Source organism: Akanthomyces muscarius, chromosome 1, assembly GCF_028009165.1.
Source record: "Akanthomyces muscarius strain Ve6 chromosome 1, whole genome shotgun sequence".
In the NCBI taxonomy this organism is placed as follows: domain Eukaryota; kingdom Fungi; phylum Ascomycota; class Sordariomycetes; order Hypocreales; family Cordycipitaceae; genus Akanthomyces; species Akanthomyces muscarius.
Window position 1 is genome coordinate 3,527,281 of NC_079241.1, and position 17,285 is coordinate 3,544,565.

Sequence of the window (17,285 nt, forward strand, 5' to 3'; positions counted from 1 at the left end):
TAGTGAAGGAGCGACGACGTTGCGAAATTCAGAGCGCTGCAGCACCACCAATTCGGCTTGTGGTTGAATGTCAAGCGTTTCGCAGAGGGAAATGCAGAGATCGAAAAGATGGCTAACTCGGTTCTTGGTTCGGCCCTGTGCAAGTTGGAGCGGTGTCGAGGTGGGGCAAGACCTCTAATAAGGTCTGAAGGGGGCCGCTTTGGCGACGCTCTCCCTCTGCGAGACGACTCGACATCCTGCCGTCATCATAGGTAACGCACCGATCTTCCGTATGTACTCTCTTGCACATTAATTTCTTTTCACATCTCAGTCACGCTCACGAGGTACATGGTCCACGTCTGTTGTGTGCTTGCATTTCTTTTGCATTTACTATATAGTAGTGGTACAAGCAGTCAATCAAAATCAAAGCGCCTCGCTCATGATTCCAATGCCGCCGTCGGTTGTTTTTGGCCTTTTTTCATGCCGAGTGGAGATGGTCTATCAGTGGGATACTTTTATAACCCTTGAAAAGCAAATGCAGCCCCGAACCTGTTCCCTGTCCTCTTTCCCACCAGGCCGTTAAATCCCTTGGCCAAAACCCAGAGTTTGCATAAGTGACGATCAAATCAAAAAGTCCAAAAACGCCATGCCGTTGATATCAATATTAAAAAATGAACCGCTCAGGTCTCATTCCACCGGGCCTCCGGTCTTCTTGACAACACCCCTCCCTCCCTTCACAACTCTTCATGCCAATAATATGGGGTATCAATCACAGAGGCTTTATAAAACCCGAGTAAACAAAGGAAAAAAAAAAAAGCACAACACGAAAACCAAACAGACTTCTCCTGTCTGCCAATGCAACAAAATTTTGTATGAAACATCGCCATGAGAACTTACAGCTGAGCCTGTTCATGGCCGCCGCCGAGCAGCTCCAGTACCTTGTTCACAACAGCACTGGGGTAGCCGCGGGTAAGCATCTCGCCGACAACAGACTTAGCTTGATCGCGCTGTTCCATGGAGAGAAAGGCCCGCGTCATGGACTCGTACGTGCTTGGCTCGCGCTTCTCACGGGGCACAGCGTCGTAGATGGCTTGAGTCTTGGCGAGGTTCTTCTCCGCAGCCCAGCCGTGAATCAGAGTGTTGGCGATATAAGGAGTGAGCTCAACGCGGCGCTGGCGCATCTGAGCAAGCAGAGGCTCCGTAGCGGCCACATTGTGGTTGGCAACCATGCCTTCAAACATAGCCTGGTAGAGACTGGCGTTGGCGGGCACAGACTTCTTCTCTGCGACCGAGTCGAAGATCTTACGAGCACCGTCCAGATCATGCAAAGCACAACCCTTGGCGTGGATGAGAGAGGCATAGTGAACAGACTCGGGCTGCTGGCCAGCAGCAGTCATCTGTTCCATAACCTCCTCAGCAGCGACCATGTTGATAGGCTCGAGAGTGGCATGAGTGTCGATGAGCAGCTTGTAGGTATGCGAGGTGGGGACGATACCCTTGGCCGCCATACGCTCGTAGTAAGCCAGGACCTTGGCCTTGTCTCTCTTGGTTGTCAGAAAGAACTGCATCATGCTGTTGTATGGGGCAGGGCGAGCCTTGTAGTTGGGCATCGACTCCATTTCGTCAAACAGCTCCTCCGCAAACTTCTCGTCGCTGACACGGCACAGGGCGTTGACAATGGTACCATAGGTAACAGATGTAGGCTTGATACCGAGAGCACGCATCTCAGCAAAGTAGAACAGGCAGTCATCAATGCGGCGAGCCTTGCCGAGCTTGCCAATCAGGGCATTGTACAAGAAAGAGCTAGGCTCGACACCTTCCGTCTTGGCGCGGTGGAAAATGCGAACAGCTTCAGAGGCTTCGTCGAAAGTCTTAGTTGAGTCCTTGAGAGTAGTGATGTACAGTCCAAAGGTATTGGCAGAGGGGGCAGCGCCCATCTCCAGCAGCTCCTGGTGGTACTGTTCAGCGCGACCACGGTTGCCTACAGTCAGGCAGGCGCCGACCATGGCATCAAGGATCGAGGACCAGCCGTAGCGGACCACAGCATACTGGGCAAGCAGAGGAACATCAGTGCGGGCCATGCCAAGAATATCATGGCAGAGATCCATCTTGCCCTCTCTAGCCGCGGCCGAGATGAGCTTGGCGTAGGTGATGTATCGGGGATGGCGGCCTGCACGGCGCATATTGCGGAATCGGTTCAGTGCATCACTCAGACGAGGACCTTTGCGGCCGTGGCTGCCCTCCAAATCATCAGCGATGAGAGAAGAACCCTTGAAGTCAGTGTTGTGGGCATAAGGATCGAAGCTGTCCTCAAAAGACGACACAGAAGGCGTGGACAGAAAAGGCGACGCGCTCATGGCCTGCTGAGGGCCACTAGAGACCTGCGAGGCCAGCTCGCGGGGGTCAGTGATGCCACGGCTCTCCATGTAGCGTGCAATGAAGTCGACACCTTCTTCAATCTCGTCGGCAAGCTCAGGGCGGGCGGCAGAGTCGGAGGCGCGGATTCTCTGGAACATCATTTCGGACTGAGCGAGACCTTCAGCAACCTGGCCGGAACCAATCAAGGCGACGGCGTACATGGTAGTGGGCTCAATGAATGCTGCAGAAGTATACATCTCGGGATTGCTGAGCACATGCCAGTATTTGGTGGCAGAGGCGACATCGCCTTCACGAACGCTCATGGCAAGCAGAGCCATGGAAGGGGCCTGGAGAAGATCAAGAGAGCCGGTGATGCCATTATAGGCTTCAATGGCGGTGGCGACCTCGTTCTTGTCGGCGGCCTCGATAGCAACGCGAGAAAGGGCTTGAGGACGAACCTGAGCTTCGATAGACTGAGCCCAGTACAGAGCCTCCTCGAGAATGCCGCGAGAGATAAAGCCCTTGACGAATCCAGTGCTGATCAGGGCATCCTTGATATCAGCGACCTTGACACCATACTCATCAACAATCTTTTTGAAAAACTTCATGGCACCCTCAATCTTGTCCGAAATGACGTAAGCGTTAATGACGGCAGCATAGACTTCGGCATCCATGCGGTCACGCAGGGTGGAGTTACCAGTGTTGTCAGCGACTGCAAGGCTGCGATACTCATTGTAGCACTCGACAGCACTGATGAGATCTCCAGCCGTTGCATAGGCGGTGATCATAGTGGGAAAAACCTCAGCGTGAGGCACGGTGCGGGTATCCTCCATGTGAGCGAAGAGTCGAAGCATGTCCGAAACGCGACCAGCCTGGGCACAAGCAGAGATGAGCTGGGAGTAGGTGTCCGAGGAGAACTTGGCGGTGTTCGCGTCGACAGAGGTATCGAACAGCTTGATGGCGAGGTCAAGTCTGTCATCTTCACACAGAATAGCATGCTCGAACTCGTGAGAGGCGAGCATGAACTTGCCAGGCTCTTCCATGCCACCAAATCGCAGACGCTTCTCCTCGAGAACGGTCTTTAGGCTGGCAACTTCGAGGCACCTCGAGGCCAACAAGCTGACCAGAATGTCAAAGGTCTGGCTGTCAGGAGTGACACGACGGCGGAGCATATCAGCGTAAACATCGAGAGCCTTGGAAACAACCTCATTCTTCTTGGTAGGGATGCGGATCGCCGCAAGCAAAAGGGCGTTGTAGGCACCAGCAATCGGCTTGACGCCGGTGGCCAGCATGGCCTCGAACACAACAGGAATTTCAGCATAGCGGCCAGCTGACGAGAGTTTCAACAGGTGCTCGGCATATGACTGAGACTGGGGGTCGACGGGAGTGGCGCTGCGGGAGATGCGCACGGGGCTTGCGGCGCGCGAGTGTACCGAGGCAACATCCTCATCGTCGTGTGTTCGGCGGGCTTCGAGTTCTCGCTCGAGAGCAGCATCGATGTGCGCGAGGGCAGCAGCCTCCTCCGGAGTCATAGGCCGGGCGACGGTCTCTGCCTGGACGCCAGCATCGTGCTCGCTAGCCTGGACGAGGGCATCTTCGCTGGTCAGGACAGCGTCGGCGTCGGGCTTCCACTCGAGAAGCTTGGGGAACTCGTACTGCTCCCACTCTTCGCTTTCGACCTCACCGGCAGCCTCCTTCTTCTTCAGCGCCTCAAAATAGGCATCGAGACCGCCATGGTTGAAGGCAAGGCGGTGGTCGGCGAGGCTGGCGGTAGTGCGATCGCTGTGAAAGGCAGAGCTAAGCTGGAAGGTGGCGAAACGTCCTTGTCGGTTGGTGTGCCTCCGTGCAAAGACGGGGCGGTTCTGACTGTTCAACACATGAGGGTGGGTGGCGGCTACGACAGACTGTGCGTAACCGTGAGAGGTGATGGACTTTGCGAATTGGGATCCTTGGCGGATGAAATTCGAGTAGAGGTTCGAGTAAATGGGCATTTAGAACGAGGTAAAGGGAAAAGAGGGCTGCGGGAGCGTTGTTAGTGGCCGTTGCGCCGATGTGCTGAGAGGCTGCACGTTGTGCGCGCAATGTGGTGGCAGGCGACTCACGAGGGGGGAGGTTGCTAGATGCGACTGCAGGTTCATTTGACAGCGATGAGAGCCGTCAAACAAACGCGCGATATGGGAAGGGTTAAATGGTGGGTGATGTTGAAATTAAGAGTATAATGAAGGAATTGAACGGAAACGAAAGTGTTTGCGTTCAATTACTATGCCCCTGAATTCAAAAAAAGAATGTATGGGCCAGCACACACGATAGTTGGATTTGGTGTTTGTGGTTTTAGAAAAGAATAAACTCGGAGCGGAAGAGAGAATGTGGCCTGGGAAACGGGGGTAGATGAATGCTCAGGCATTCAAGGGGGGCAGGGGGGCGAGCACTGAGATTTACAGTGAATGACGGCATGCCAACAGCGCTGTGGAAGCGTGAAAAAGGCGCTTGACAGGCCCGCAAACCACTAACACGGCCGCCGAGTGCGCTGCGACTTGACCCAATGCGGGGATAAAAGGCCTAATGCCGCGCGAATACAGGGCTTGGAGGGCTGCTTGGTGCCGCGGCGGACTCTCAGCTCTGACCAGCGGGCTGCAGCAGGGTGGACTCGGGAGCGTTAGGATGTGCCTATGGGGCATTACGGAATGACTCAAGGGTTTGGGTGTGGCGCCCCGCCGCAGTGGAGGGGCCGCTGCTGTCTCTTGTCCAAGGGCTTGGTCAAGAGTGGGCGCTTCACTGAGAGACTGACAAGCACTGATGAGCACTGGCCCGCTTGCCCGCTGAGCGCCCCCTGCTTCTCCCCGTCCTAGTGCCCGTCACAGAAAAAATAGAACATTCTGGCGCCGCTGACCCAGGGAAATATAAGCCCAGGGTCAAAGAAAAGCTTTGATGCCTGATGCTCCGGAGTAGCGATGACAGCATAAATCGATGTTTTCCGGCAAAAACAGGGGACGGGAGAGATTTGCTGTTGCGCGTGGTTGCGCGTGAAAAGCTGATGCCTTTGTGGCCTGAAGCTGGAGCCGGCAGCGATCGGTGCTAAACAGTACTGTAACTAATAGTAACAGCATCCCACGCGAGCAGTGGCTGATGGCTGCCTCCCGCAAGGCTCCCAAGCCGTCGCGTCACATTGCTCACTCTTCCCAAGCCGCTAGCATAGCGTCTTCCTCTCCGACGACATCTTTTTAAGCTGTTGTGGGGTGGCGTGGAAGAAGCCGGAAACCTTTGGGCGCCGCTGCCGTACCGTGTCCTTGGACCAGCCCCAGCGGACAGGGCTCTCTGTGAGCGCTGAGCAATAGGCTCATCTGCCGGAGATGACACGCGAGCCAAAAGGATGCGATGCCACAGGGGAATGATCCACACGCGAGCCCAGGAGAAGAGACAAGCATGCACACGAAATGAGCATTGCAAATAACATATCCACCATCACTCATTGGTTTTTCTGCGATGCCTGTCGCAGAACATGATGGAGGCCCAGGTCCGCACTGGTGAGAAAATAGAGTGGCTACTCGGGGGGGTTCCCGGATGTAGTCATTTGGGTATGCAGCCCTGTGAAGTAGACAGAAATTTAAAGCGCGCCGTCGCACTTTGACAAGCTGGACATCACTGATCCAAAATACGGAACAAAAGGAAAAATAAATAAAACCAAAAGGTCATCCCCTACATTGCAGAATGCCACGTCTCTCATATGCCAACTGCAGTAGCTTCGAGCTATCGTCAGCCACTCATCAGCCAATAAATAAACAAATATAAAATATAATAAAAATAACCGTCCCAGCTACTACTACTCAAGCTCCGTCGGCGCTCATCCATCGCTTGCGTCTGTCGTCAACGTCAGCATTATTTTTAGTGGGATCCTCCAGCGGCCACACTCCGTTGCAAGCTTCGCACCGTCACATGGGCTGCGCCCACGAAAAAGTCCCGTCACAAGCCTCAGGCCGTCTCGGATGCCACGGAGCAGAGGGGCACATACTTTTTCTGCCTTGAGGCGACCCTGCCGACGCGCATCGTATTACCCGCATACCCGTATCCTGGCGTGCCTGGCCACTGGTACCTCGCCGAACTCGTAGGGCTTTGCTTGTTTTCGCCATCACTTTCGGCCATCTGAGCTTGTCCGGCCCCGAGATCTCTGGCCGACCCCGAATCTTGTCGCCGTCTGCTTCCTCGAAGCCCCGATCGCTCGGTTACCGAAACTATTGCGTGGCCTTCCATCTCAAGCTCCTTTCGGCGACGTAGCTGCACACCTTTCCCAGTGCTCTGTTATTAGATCTGGGGTATGGTCAACTTGTAAGGCGCATACATGTGTCATAGATACTTCAGAAATGAGGCTTGCAGGCGCACATATCACCCTTCCTCTATGACGGTGCGCAGCTACAACAAAGCCTCTGACAAGTTATCGCGCACTTCATTGGCCAATTTACCAACCACCAAAGCATCCCATGAAGGCACCATTAGTTGTAGACATGCCGACCTAGTCCATCCGAACCGTTGTGGCGAGATTTCCATGTGTGGCTAGTGCATTTTTATCTTATCCATCTTATCGCCGCAGCGGACCCAGAAAAAAGTCGACAAAAAATATCATGCCCGCCAAACAGTCCCTACAGCCAGATATACCTGTATCAACGGCCCACTGCGCTCTATCGCGAGTGCCTGTGAAAAGAAAATGGCGGACGATGGCATGCTCATGAATTTTGAACTGGGAAGCGGTCCCATCAAGCCTCAGGTCAAATTCAAGGGCGGTCGCTGGCGAGACAGAAAGCAGGCCGAACGAGGCGTCCGAGGTCCTGGTCCAGAAGGTGGCCCGCCCACGCGCCCTCCTCCAAGAGAGCGCTTCGACGACTCCAATCGACCCTTTAAGCGTCGCAGAGCAGACACAGACGACAATTTCGGCGACGACTACCGGCCGAGAACGCGACCCAGCCATATCAAAATCGATCACGGCGGCGACGGCAGCAGGCCTCCTTTTGACAATCGCAGGCATGGGCACGGCGCCGGCGGCAAGAGCACAAAACAGGTAGTCTCGAGTATCTTCAGCTTCAACCCCGATCAAAAAACAGTCTTTGAGGACGACGAATGGACGGCTCCGACGCCTACCAATGCGCCGCTGGCCGACGTGGCCAACTTTGGCACTCTCACACTCTCCTCCCGACTGGTTGACGAGCTCGGCAAGATGAACCTGGAACGACCAACTGCTATTCAGCAAAAAGTGATCCCTCATTTGATTACCGGCGGCGCCGACGCGTTTGTGCAGGCCGAGACTGGTTCCGGTAAAACATTCTCATACCTACTGCCAATCCTTCACCGCGTGCTCCAGCTCAGCGCGCAAAACGACGGCAAGCAGGTTCATCGCGACTCTGGCCTCTTTGCCATCATGGTCGCGCCGACTCGAGAACTGGCCAAGCAGACACACACCGTCCTTGAGCAGCTCATTAGGCCTTTTCCATGGCTCGTCTCGACGGCCATTACCGGCGGCGAGTCCAAAAAGGCAGAAAAGTCGCGCATTCGCAAGGGCGTCAATTTCTTGGTTGCCACGCCGGGCAGATTGGCTGATCACATCGACAACACAGAGGCATTGAAATTAGGCACCGTGCGATGGCTCATTCTTGACGAAGGCGATCGATTGATGGACCTCGGATTCGAGGACGACTTGGAAAAGACCATTGGCGCTCTCCGTAAAATTGAGATATCCAAGGAGACGACCAACGGAGTACCACTGGGCTCGCTCCCTGATCGCCGCGTCACTGTTCTGTGCTCGGCCACCATGAAGATGAATGTGCAGAAGCTGGGTGAGATGAGTTTGGCCGATGCAGTCTTCCTTTCCGCCGAAAAGGGCGAGATGACAGCCGATGAGAATACCGAGCACAAGGCACCTGCGCAGCTTCACCAATCACACGTTATTGTGCCGGCGAAGCTTCGGCTGGTCACACTTGCTTGCTATCTCAAGTCCATATTCTCACGCAAGGGACACACGATGAAGGTCATCATTTTCATGTCCTGCGCTGATGCCGTCGATTTCCACTATGAGCTTTTACGGCAACCGAACGACATGGAAGCGCCGCCGGCAAAGGCAAAGGACCTGGAATTGGTCTCCAAAACTGTTGCTAGAGCAGCATACATCACCTCCGCGGCCAGTCCCGAAGTCGTCCTACACAGAATGCACGGCTCTCTATCGCAGCCCATTCGGTCAGCCACGTTGCGCACGTTCTCTGCTTGCAAGTCGCCTTCGGTATTAATCACAACCGATGTGTCCTCACGAGGTCTCGATATCCCATCTGTGGACCTAGTCATTGAGTACGACCCGGCCTTTAGCTTTGCCGATCATATTCACCGTGTAGGCAGAACTGCTCGTGCCGGCCGCGCCGGCGAAGCCATGCTCTTTTTGCTACCTGGCAGCGAGGAAGGCTACGTCGAGCTTCTCAAGGCCTCGAGCACGCCTAGCGCGCAGTCTTACGAGTCCATTCTCAAGAAGGGCCTCATGTCGAAACTCGAGTTCCCCGTCGAGACATCTGCCAAGCTGAGCGAGGGGCAAACGTACCATGACAAGGCTGAGACAATGCAGCTGCACTTGGAGCAGCGTCTTCTCGAGGACCCCAGACGCCTCGAGTTGGCCCGCAACGGCTTCAAGTCTCATATCCGAGCCTATGCGACGCACATCAAGGAGGAGCGTGTCCACTTTGACATTGGGGAACTGCATCTCGGTCATATTGCAAAGAGCTACGCCCTGCGGGAACCGCCCCGTGGCGTCGGCGCCGGCGTTGACAGAAAAGCGCGCAAGGGCGGCAAGGGTGGCAAGGGTGGTAAAAGTAATGCAGCAGGGGCCAAGGACGATGATAATGAAGGGCCTGTTAACCAGGACGAGGCAAAGAGTATTCTAAGAAAGAAGGGCAGGATGCTGATGTCAGGTGCGGACGAGTTCAACATTGGTTAAACAACTGGTGGGCCACAAAAAAAGCGTGCATTTATGAAAAGCGAATATACATACAACATTGAAATGTTAATAAAGTACAAATTTGACAACTTCAGGTTCTTGTGGTATTCTTGCTTTGACGCTATGGTCATCCAAAGACAGAAGCTTCTTATTTTGGGCTTATTTTTAACGATGTGCTGATTTCGGGCTAGGTCTTGCACACGGCGTTGCCCGCCGAGCCAGAGGTCACTAGGCGTGAAGTTTAAGCCAAGTCTGAAAAGTTATAGAACTAATACTGGCGGTGGAAAATACATAAGACTCCATGATCGTGCTCGGTCGGGTTCGGTTGTTCTGTTCAATGGCATGGTAAATTCGGCCGAGCTGACAAACCTTCAAGCGTCTTGGCGACAGATCGGCTTGATTTATCAGCCAAGCTCAGATCGTGTATGTGCCGATCAAAAGACATCAGCTTTCGTATATAATCAGTCTCCATCTTCAAAAGACACGGCGAAATCGATCTACTCTTCAGCTGCTCCAGACCAAGCCTCTCCAAAACTTCATCATGACGCAGCCCAAGTACTACAGCTATCCTGGCCTCGGCGAATGGGCCAAGGAGAACTTTCACTACAGCCAAGCCATCCGAATCGGCGACCGAATCCTGTGTTCCGGACAAGGTAAGTAAACCCTCTCTCCCTTGAAGCACCAAGACCGCAGCTCGACAATTTGACCCGTTTTGCGTAATTGGCACACCACTTACAACCGTTTTCACGGCGCGCGCACAGGAGGCTGGAACCCACAGCCAGACAAGATTGATTTTGAGAACCTTGTGCCTGAAGACGTCGCCGCGCAGGTCGATCAGGCCTTTGCCAACTGCGACATGAACGTGCGGCATGCGGGCGGCGGTCGGGGCCTGGCGCAGGCGTACAAGGTGGTCACGTACGCCACCGACCTGGCCGCCGCGCACGAGCACATTGTCCGCAACCTGCGCAGGTGGATGCCGGAGAACCCGCCAATCTGGACGGAGCTGGGCGTAGCGGCGCTGGGCGCGCCGGGGATGAAGTTTGAGATTGACGTCGAGGCGTACGACCCCGACGGCGCCAAGAAGGAGCTTGCGTAGAGGCGCGAGAAGCTTTGGCGATTGAATTAAGACTCTGTGCAGAGACCGTTTGAAATGAATGAAAGGTTGACGAGAAGCATATAATTTTGAAACACGTCAGAGAATAGAAACAAGTCCTTGGCGACTCTAATGTGTTAGTTGTGCCCTCTATTCTATTACTGGTTAAGCACTGCTTTACTTTGTCCATAAGCACGACAGTGCATCGATATGCTCAGCCTTTTGAGAAAGCCGAGATGCTCTTGGCCTGCGACAGATTTTAGCCCGTGTTTTTCATTTAACTTTAACCTCTTGGAGTCCCGAAATACCACTCCATTTTGATGCCCTACTGTGCAATCTTGACATTGGCGGCCGTGGCGGCCCCCCCCCCCCCCACCATGAATAAACTCACATGCTCAACACCAACAGGTCGCGAAACTAATGCAAGACTGCCCATATTTCTAAAATTCCTTTTGTAAATGTACCTGATGATCCATCTGCACAAGTTGGTAGAATTGTGGAGAGTTAAATGCATCGCTCAATATGAACACGGCATGACGTTTAGCAAATTGACATGGACGTGACGTCATATTCGTCATACTGGCGAACATCCCTACAAGAGCTCAAGAGCTCCCCAAGTATAAATTGCCAGGACAAACATTCTACATTTACCATCAATTCATCATCAAACACTTGCCTCTTCAGAAGCCAATTGTCGTGTCTCTTTCAATACATCTTGACATTACAGACGCAAATCCTGCTTCATCAACAACGCAATCTACATTCACACATCATGTCTTCCAACGACAACGCCACCAACAACCCCGCCGCTGCTGGCAACGGCAACACCGCCGCTGACAAGGCCACCGGTGCCGCCAAGTTTGTCACGGGTGCCATCGGCAACACACTCGGCGGTGTGGGCCGCACGGTCGGCAACGTCACCGGCGCTGCGGGCAAGGGAGTCGGCGACACCTTCAACAACGTCACGGGAGACCGCGCCAAGTTTGTCGGCGATGGCGTCTCCGGCCTGGGCACGGGTATTCAGAGCGGCCTCGGCAGTGTCTCGCAAGGTGTCGAGAACGCCGGTCAATGGAAGCTTGGCGCCGATGGTGCGGAGAAGCCTACGGAGGAAAAGAAGGCGCAGAACTAAACAATCTTCGCACAATAACTGTTTTTTGCACGAATATGATATCCAAGTCAAGCACTAGTTTTAGGGTTTAATGCAAACACAATGATGTTACCGTCATCTCTCAATTCTCCACTTGGTATTTCTATCGCGATAAATCAATGATGTTCCTCCAACGCCGACATCTGCGGCACAGATCTCGACATTTTTCCAGCATATTAAGTACAGGCCGTAAACTGAGTAGTTTTTGAGTGCTGAACTTTCCGCTTTTGGTCCTGCGCCATTTCCCTGGTTCATCTCGTGCAAAGTTTCGTGGTAGCTCGGTATTCGCTGCAAACTTTCGATCGGTTGTCGGAGGACGGCTGCAGGCTATTTAAACCTGCTCCGCGCCCCAGCCAGCGGCATCGGCCTCGCGCATGTTGGCAGGGGGCTCGATAGAGGGAACAAACTCGAGAGCGATGTAGGCAATGCCGATTATACCGACGACACCGCCAGCGATGTTGCTGATGATCTTGTCGCCGAGGAGGAGGCAGCCGAGGAAGACGTAGACTGGTGCGGTTGTTAGCGCATGCTCAATAATGGCAAGATTTCCGAGCGTGAGGAGCATAGCTGCACGTACAAACACCACGGCCGACAAAGGAGAAGAGAAAGTTGGCATAGCGGGAGACCTGGGGAGGGATCTGGAACTCTGCAGCGACTGTTAGCAACGGCTTCGGGGGATTCATTACGATGACGGCGCTCGTTCGTACCGAGAAGACCAATGGAGAGACCGAAAATGATCATGTAGATGCTGAGGACAATGGCGCGCCTGTTTGGTCGGGTTAGCATGCGAGCGAGCAGTGACGCGCGGATGAGCGCCAAGTGCGACAACGTACAGTCCACCGCCAAAGACTCCAAAGATACCGCCGAGGACAGTAATGGCACCGACGGCCAAGTTGACAATGCGACTAGACAGCGGGTATGGATTAGCACCATTTCAATCAGAGCGCCTCTTGCAGCGCGGTGTGGCGGCCTCCCGTGGTGGGCTAGAGGAGCTGGACCAGCCATCGACAACAACATACAAGATATCAGAGAGCTCCATGACGACGGTATTGGGCGGCGCAAAGGTTTGTAGCAAAGAGGATCGTGGTGCGATGCGATGGCGATTGGGGTTTCAGGCAGGATTGAGATGCAGGGACAAAGGCTCCAGGCAACACTTTGGCGAAAAACTTGGCACAAAAATGGCTTGGGTTGTCCAGGAAGCTTCCCAAATCCCAAGCTACGTCTTGAACTACGTAGGTGGCTCCACTCTAGGGGCCAGGGGGCGGCCTGCGCAGTGGTTTGGCAGTCGTAGTCACTCACCAGCCTGAGAGGCTAATTCCACCGCCTGCCTGTATTGGTGCCTGCATTGAATTCTGCCGTTATTGGACTCGGAGCTTGCAAGATCATCATCACCCGCAATCACACAAACGCATGCTGTGCTGGGTGAGTACAAGCACTGTAAGTGATTTGCAGTAAGAAGCTTGTTCGAATGATTGTATGAATTCTTCGAAGCCTCTGGCTTCTCGAGACTCGCCATGATTATGTTAGCTGTCGCGCGTGTGACCCCTAGGCTGTCTGCGACACATGGCCGCTGCAGGTCGGCAGTGACGCTCAGCCTCAGAAAAGTCTCCGTTTATAGCTCTTTAGCGCAAGACTATCATGCCAACCGATTGAAAGACATCCGAAATATTGGCATTATTGCTCACGTCGATGCGGTACGTCGCCCCTCGCTCGCACGGCAGCGTTGTCCTGCCCTACTGACAGTCCGCGACAGGGCAAAACTACGACGACGGAACGCATGCTTTTCTACAGTGGCGTCACTTCCCGCGTCGGGGATGTCGATTCCGGAAACACAGTCACCGACTTTCTCGACCTCGAACGCGAGCGCGGCATCACCATTCAATCGGCCGCCATCACCTTTCCGTGGCCGCGCAAGGAAAATTGCCCCACGGGTACCAATCCCAAGACAGTCAACCTGATCGACACGCCCGGTCATCAAGATTTTCGATTCGAGGTCGATCGCTGCTTGCCGATTCTGGACGGCGCCGTCTGTATCATTGACTCGGTCAAAGGTGTCGAGGCGCATACGGAGCGTGTATGGGGGTCCGCCCACGAGTTCCGCATCCCGCGTATCGTCTATTGCAACAAACTGGATCGGGAAGGTGCCTCTTTTCGCAAGTCTGTGCTTGAAATCGGCAGCCGTCTCAAGGGATGGCCACTTGTGTGCCAAATCCCCTGGTGGGAGAATGACGAGTTTGTTGGCGTCATCGACATTATTGATCTCATTGGCTACCGATACAACGACAAAAAGACAGTCAGATATGAGAAAGAGGAGCTGATGAGCAAGCTTGCATCATCAAATGCCGATCTTGTCAAAGAAGTAGGCATTGCCCGCCAACACCTGATTGAAGGATTGGCTGAATTCGACGACGTCATTATGGAAGAGTTTCTCGCCGAAAACACAGATATCCCCTCGTCAATAATAAAGGACGCCGTTCGTCGAACTATCCAGAGCGGCGATGGCCGTGCCATTCCGGTCTTTGCTGGCTCGAGCTTTCGCCACATTGGAGTCGAGCCTCTGATGGACGCCATTGCCAGCTATCTTCCCAACCCGTCCGACAGACCAGACGTCAGTGTTCGCATGAGCGGCGCAAACTACAAATTGAGTGACACCCTGCAAGGCGACTCGAAACAAGCTGGGGCAAAGCAAATTGCTTCAATTTCTTCGGTTTTCAAAGTATTTGAGCATCCAAAGGAGGGGATCATCAGCTTTGTGCGAGTTTATCACGGCACTCTGGGTCGAAGCGCAGCCACCTTCAATACCAACATGGCAGTCAGCGAGAGCCCGATGGGTATTCTTCAAATTTCGGCCGACAAGACACACGATGTACAGGAGCTATCAGTCGGTCAAATTGGTGCCCTTCGAGGATTAAAAAAGGCGCGAACTGGAGATACATTGATTACAACGACAAACAGCAAACCTCCACATGCCGCTCTACGTAGCCTGCAGGTTCGGCCGCCAGAGATCCCCCCACCAGTCGCGTTTTTACAGGTTGAGCCGTACGGCAATGTGGCTGCACAACAGTTACAGGTGGCACTGGAGAATGCGTCGCGGCAAGACCCAAGTCTGCGATGGAGCCGAGACCCCAAGACAGAGCAGTTTACCGTGCAAGGCATGGGCAAACTTCATTTGGACGTCTCGCTACACAACATGAGGCAAAAGCACAAGATTGATGCCGAATTTGGCCCCATCGAAGTCGACTACAAAGAAAGTGTCATGGTCCCTGCACAGCCGCAAAGGATTGTATTTGACAGACCAGTAGCCAGCAAGGCTGGCAAAGTAACCTGCATCGTGACTCTAGAGCCGCTGGAAGCTCACCACCGTGAAACGCTACAGGAGTCATGCATTGAACGAGATGGAAACATGTTTAATATTGTGATACCCGACGAAGGTTCGATGAACTTTGACATTGATGAGGCTCATCAACAGCTCCTCAACGGCGCCATTGCCGGCCTCGCTCGCGGACCGCGCCGAGCAGCGCCGCTGCATGGATGCTTGGCGACAGTCGAGCTTGACACGACCGACGGCGCGTGCGAGACGCCCACTGGCGGTCATTTCAGTTCGGCAGCTCGCACGGCTGTGCAGAGCAGCCTGCGCGACTCGTTTGACAAGAGTCAGATCGGCATCGTGGAGCCGATCATGCTGGCGCACATCACATGCCCCGAGCAGGCCGCAGGAACAGTCCAGCACGATATCTCCTCGGGCGCCGGAGGGCAGGTGCTCGAGGTGAACGACAGAACTGCCGAGTCAAGCGGCAGTGAGGAGCTCATTGACGTGAGCAGAATCTATGCGCCGCCGGACCCGTACGACTCGGTGACGTCGCTGCGCGGAAAGCGCTCAGCGGCGCGTATGGTGGAGATTGTGGCCAAGGTGCCCTACAAGGAAATGCTGGACTATGACGATCATCTGCGGAGCAAGACGTCGGGCCGGCACTCGATGACCATGGCCTTTGACTCCTTTGCGCGTGTAGTAGGACATCGCGAGAAGGGCCTATAACGGTTACTGTACGATTAGTGTATGATTTACGTACAGTAGTTAAGCTTAGAGACAGGATACGATGCACGCTAGTATGCGTCAGCGTCTCGTCATCCCGTGTAATTATCCAATGTACATTATTACTGGCAGCCATTTGACCCATCTCACAGCCTGTTGGGAGCAGCCTACGTCGGCATCACCGTGACCTCGTCCATATGAAGTGTAAGTGATACGTTGAGAGCAAGTTGGTAGAGGAAATGAACGGGTAACGAAGAAGCAACAGATTAAACTAAAGTACACAAAAGAATACTGAAAGTGAATAGGAGCGCAAGAAAGCTATTTCGGTGGCTGCTGGTTCAGGCAATCAGTTGTTAGTGGTCGGGCGCACTACGTTAGGCGGCAAAAATTGGCGGGCAATTTTGTCGACGGAATTCAGCCTTGAACGCCACCTGATTCGGAAGCTAGCGTGCCGGACACAACGGAGCCTCGTGAATGGCATTTCCCTCCTTACAAGACATGGTAACAACGTTAGTTCCGGGCACTTTGCACGTGCGAAGAAGCTTTCGCCTGGTGTACTGCAATCCTCCATCCCAGGCTCTAAACTCTGCAGCCGACATTCGCCCACTTAGTAGACTTGTACTCGTGACCCTCTCAGATGGAATCAGCCAAATCTGCCGATGACGCCCAAGAACGCAAGTTGCGCAAGCGGCTGCAAAACCGCATCAATCAACGGCAAAGGAGTAAGCTTTTTTCTGAGCCTTGCAGCTACCCACTCGGCCGCCTTGTTTCTCATACAAAAGAATGGCCAATCTAATGCACACAATCAGGAACGCGCAAGCGGGAAGAGGCGCAACTCAATGGCCACAATCAGCGGCCGTACCAAGTGGACAAATGGCGCTACGCCTATCAGCATGATGCCAACGAGTGCAATCTTCACGATGACGCTCCATCCAAGCCAGTTTCCAACCAGCAAAATGCTGCGCCAACGTTTACTTTGAGCTACAGAGGCCCGGAGTCTACAGCATCGCAACGAGTGGCGGCCCGGCAACTACGACACTTCGAGCCCTGCCCTACCCAGGACCACTTGCTACATCTCATTCAGGTTAATCTCCTACGAGGCCTCTTTGATAACAAATTAACAATCATGGCGTGTGCACACTATCTGACGAGAAGCGCCGCGGCCGAGCTGCAAATTACCCATCCGGCCCTGGTCTTCCCCGGTCGTGCCGCCGTCGTCCAAAACTCAGGCGACATCCCCGGCTCTCTGTCTCCCACGCCGCTGCAGAGCACTGTGGTCCACGCGACATGCATCGACCTAGTGCCATTTGCCGCGCTTCGCGATAGCCTGATTGCGTGGGAGGGCAGCTTTGACTTTGCCGAGCTCCTGCAGGACCTGATTGGCAATCTCGTGGACCCGACATGTTTCGTTGCAGGCCTTTCATGTCCGGAGAAGCTCACTGCAGCAGGCGAGGACCCAGAAGCTGTGACGTATCTGGGGGAAGACGATGGCGACTACACGGCGAATCGAAATGGCCTCATCTTGTGGGGTGATGCACACCTCCCGGAGAGCTGGGAAGTTACCTCGGGATTTCTGCGAAAATGGGGATTTCTGATCAGGGGCTGCCAAGGTCTGATTGACTCTAGCAACCGATGGAGAGTAGCTCGAGGAGAAGAACCACTCTCGAGTTCTGTGTGACTCTCTGCATGATTGGAGCTCATCTTTGCAAGG

General features: G+C 54.0%; 7 protein-coding genes across 7 annotated transcripts; 5 read left to right on the forward strand and 2 right to left on the reverse strand.

Annotated features, from left to right (window-relative positions):
* Positions 1–872: 872 nt before the first annotated feature.
* Positions 873–4,475, reverse strand: LMH87_006171 (uncharacterized protein; the record flags this gene model as incomplete). The annotated part of the gene is made up of 3 exons (XM_056204015.1): positions 873–4,203; positions 4,336–4,355; positions 4,440–4,475. 3 exons carry the CDS (start codon positions 4,473–4,475, stop codon positions 873–875), a joined length of 3,387 nt encoding a protein of 1,128 aa, XP_056059414.1.
* A 2,561-nt stretch (positions 4,476–7,036) lies between these two features.
* Positions 7,037–9,301, forward strand: LMH87_006172 (uncharacterized protein; the record flags this gene model as incomplete). The annotated part of the gene is made up of 1 exon (XM_056204017.1): positions 7,037–9,301. One exon carries the CDS (start codon positions 7,037–7,039, stop codon positions 9,299–9,301), a length of 2,265 nt encoding a protein of 754 aa, XP_056059415.1.
* Positions 9,302–9,842: 541 nt separating this feature from the next.
* On the forward strand, positions 9,843–10,397 carry LMH87_006173 (uncharacterized protein; the record flags this gene model as incomplete). Its single annotated transcript, XM_056204018.1, has 2 exons — positions 9,843–9,954; positions 10,063–10,397. The coding sequence occupies 2 exons, from the start codon at positions 9,843–9,845 to the stop codon at positions 10,395–10,397; spliced, it is 447 nt and encodes a 148-aa protein (XP_056059416.1).
* A 769-nt stretch (positions 10,398–11,166) lies between these two features.
* Positions 11,167–11,523, forward strand: LMH87_006174 (uncharacterized protein; the record flags this gene model as incomplete). The annotated part of the gene is made up of 1 exon (XM_056204019.1): positions 11,167–11,523. One exon carries the CDS (start codon positions 11,167–11,169, stop codon positions 11,521–11,523), a length of 357 nt encoding a protein of 118 aa, XP_056059417.1.
* A 349-nt stretch (positions 11,524–11,872) lies between these two features.
* Positions 11,873–12,580, reverse strand: LMH87_006175 (uncharacterized protein; the record flags this gene model as incomplete). Its single annotated transcript, XM_056204020.1, has 5 exons — positions 11,873–12,048; positions 12,119–12,187; positions 12,249–12,307; positions 12,375–12,446; positions 12,561–12,580. The coding sequence occupies 5 exons, from the start codon at positions 12,578–12,580 to the stop codon at positions 11,873–11,875; spliced, it is 396 nt and encodes a 131-aa protein (XP_056059418.1).
* Positions 12,581–12,951: 371 nt separating this feature from the next.
* LMH87_006176 (uncharacterized protein) lies at positions 12,952–15,577 on the forward strand (the record flags this gene model as incomplete). The annotated part of the gene is made up of 4 exons (XM_056204021.1): positions 12,952–12,978; positions 13,091–13,145; positions 13,198–13,235; positions 13,295–15,577. 4 exons carry the CDS (start codon positions 12,952–12,954, stop codon positions 15,575–15,577), a joined length of 2,403 nt encoding a protein of 800 aa, XP_056059419.1.
* Positions 15,578–16,211: 634 nt separating this feature from the next.
* On the forward strand, positions 16,212–17,252 carry LMH87_006177 (uncharacterized protein; the record flags this gene model as incomplete). The annotated part of the gene is made up of 2 exons (XM_056204022.1): positions 16,212–16,296; positions 16,384–17,252. 2 exons carry the CDS (start codon positions 16,212–16,214, stop codon positions 17,250–17,252), a joined length of 954 nt encoding a protein of 317 aa, XP_056059420.1.
* Positions 17,253–17,285: the final 33 nt, after the last annotated feature.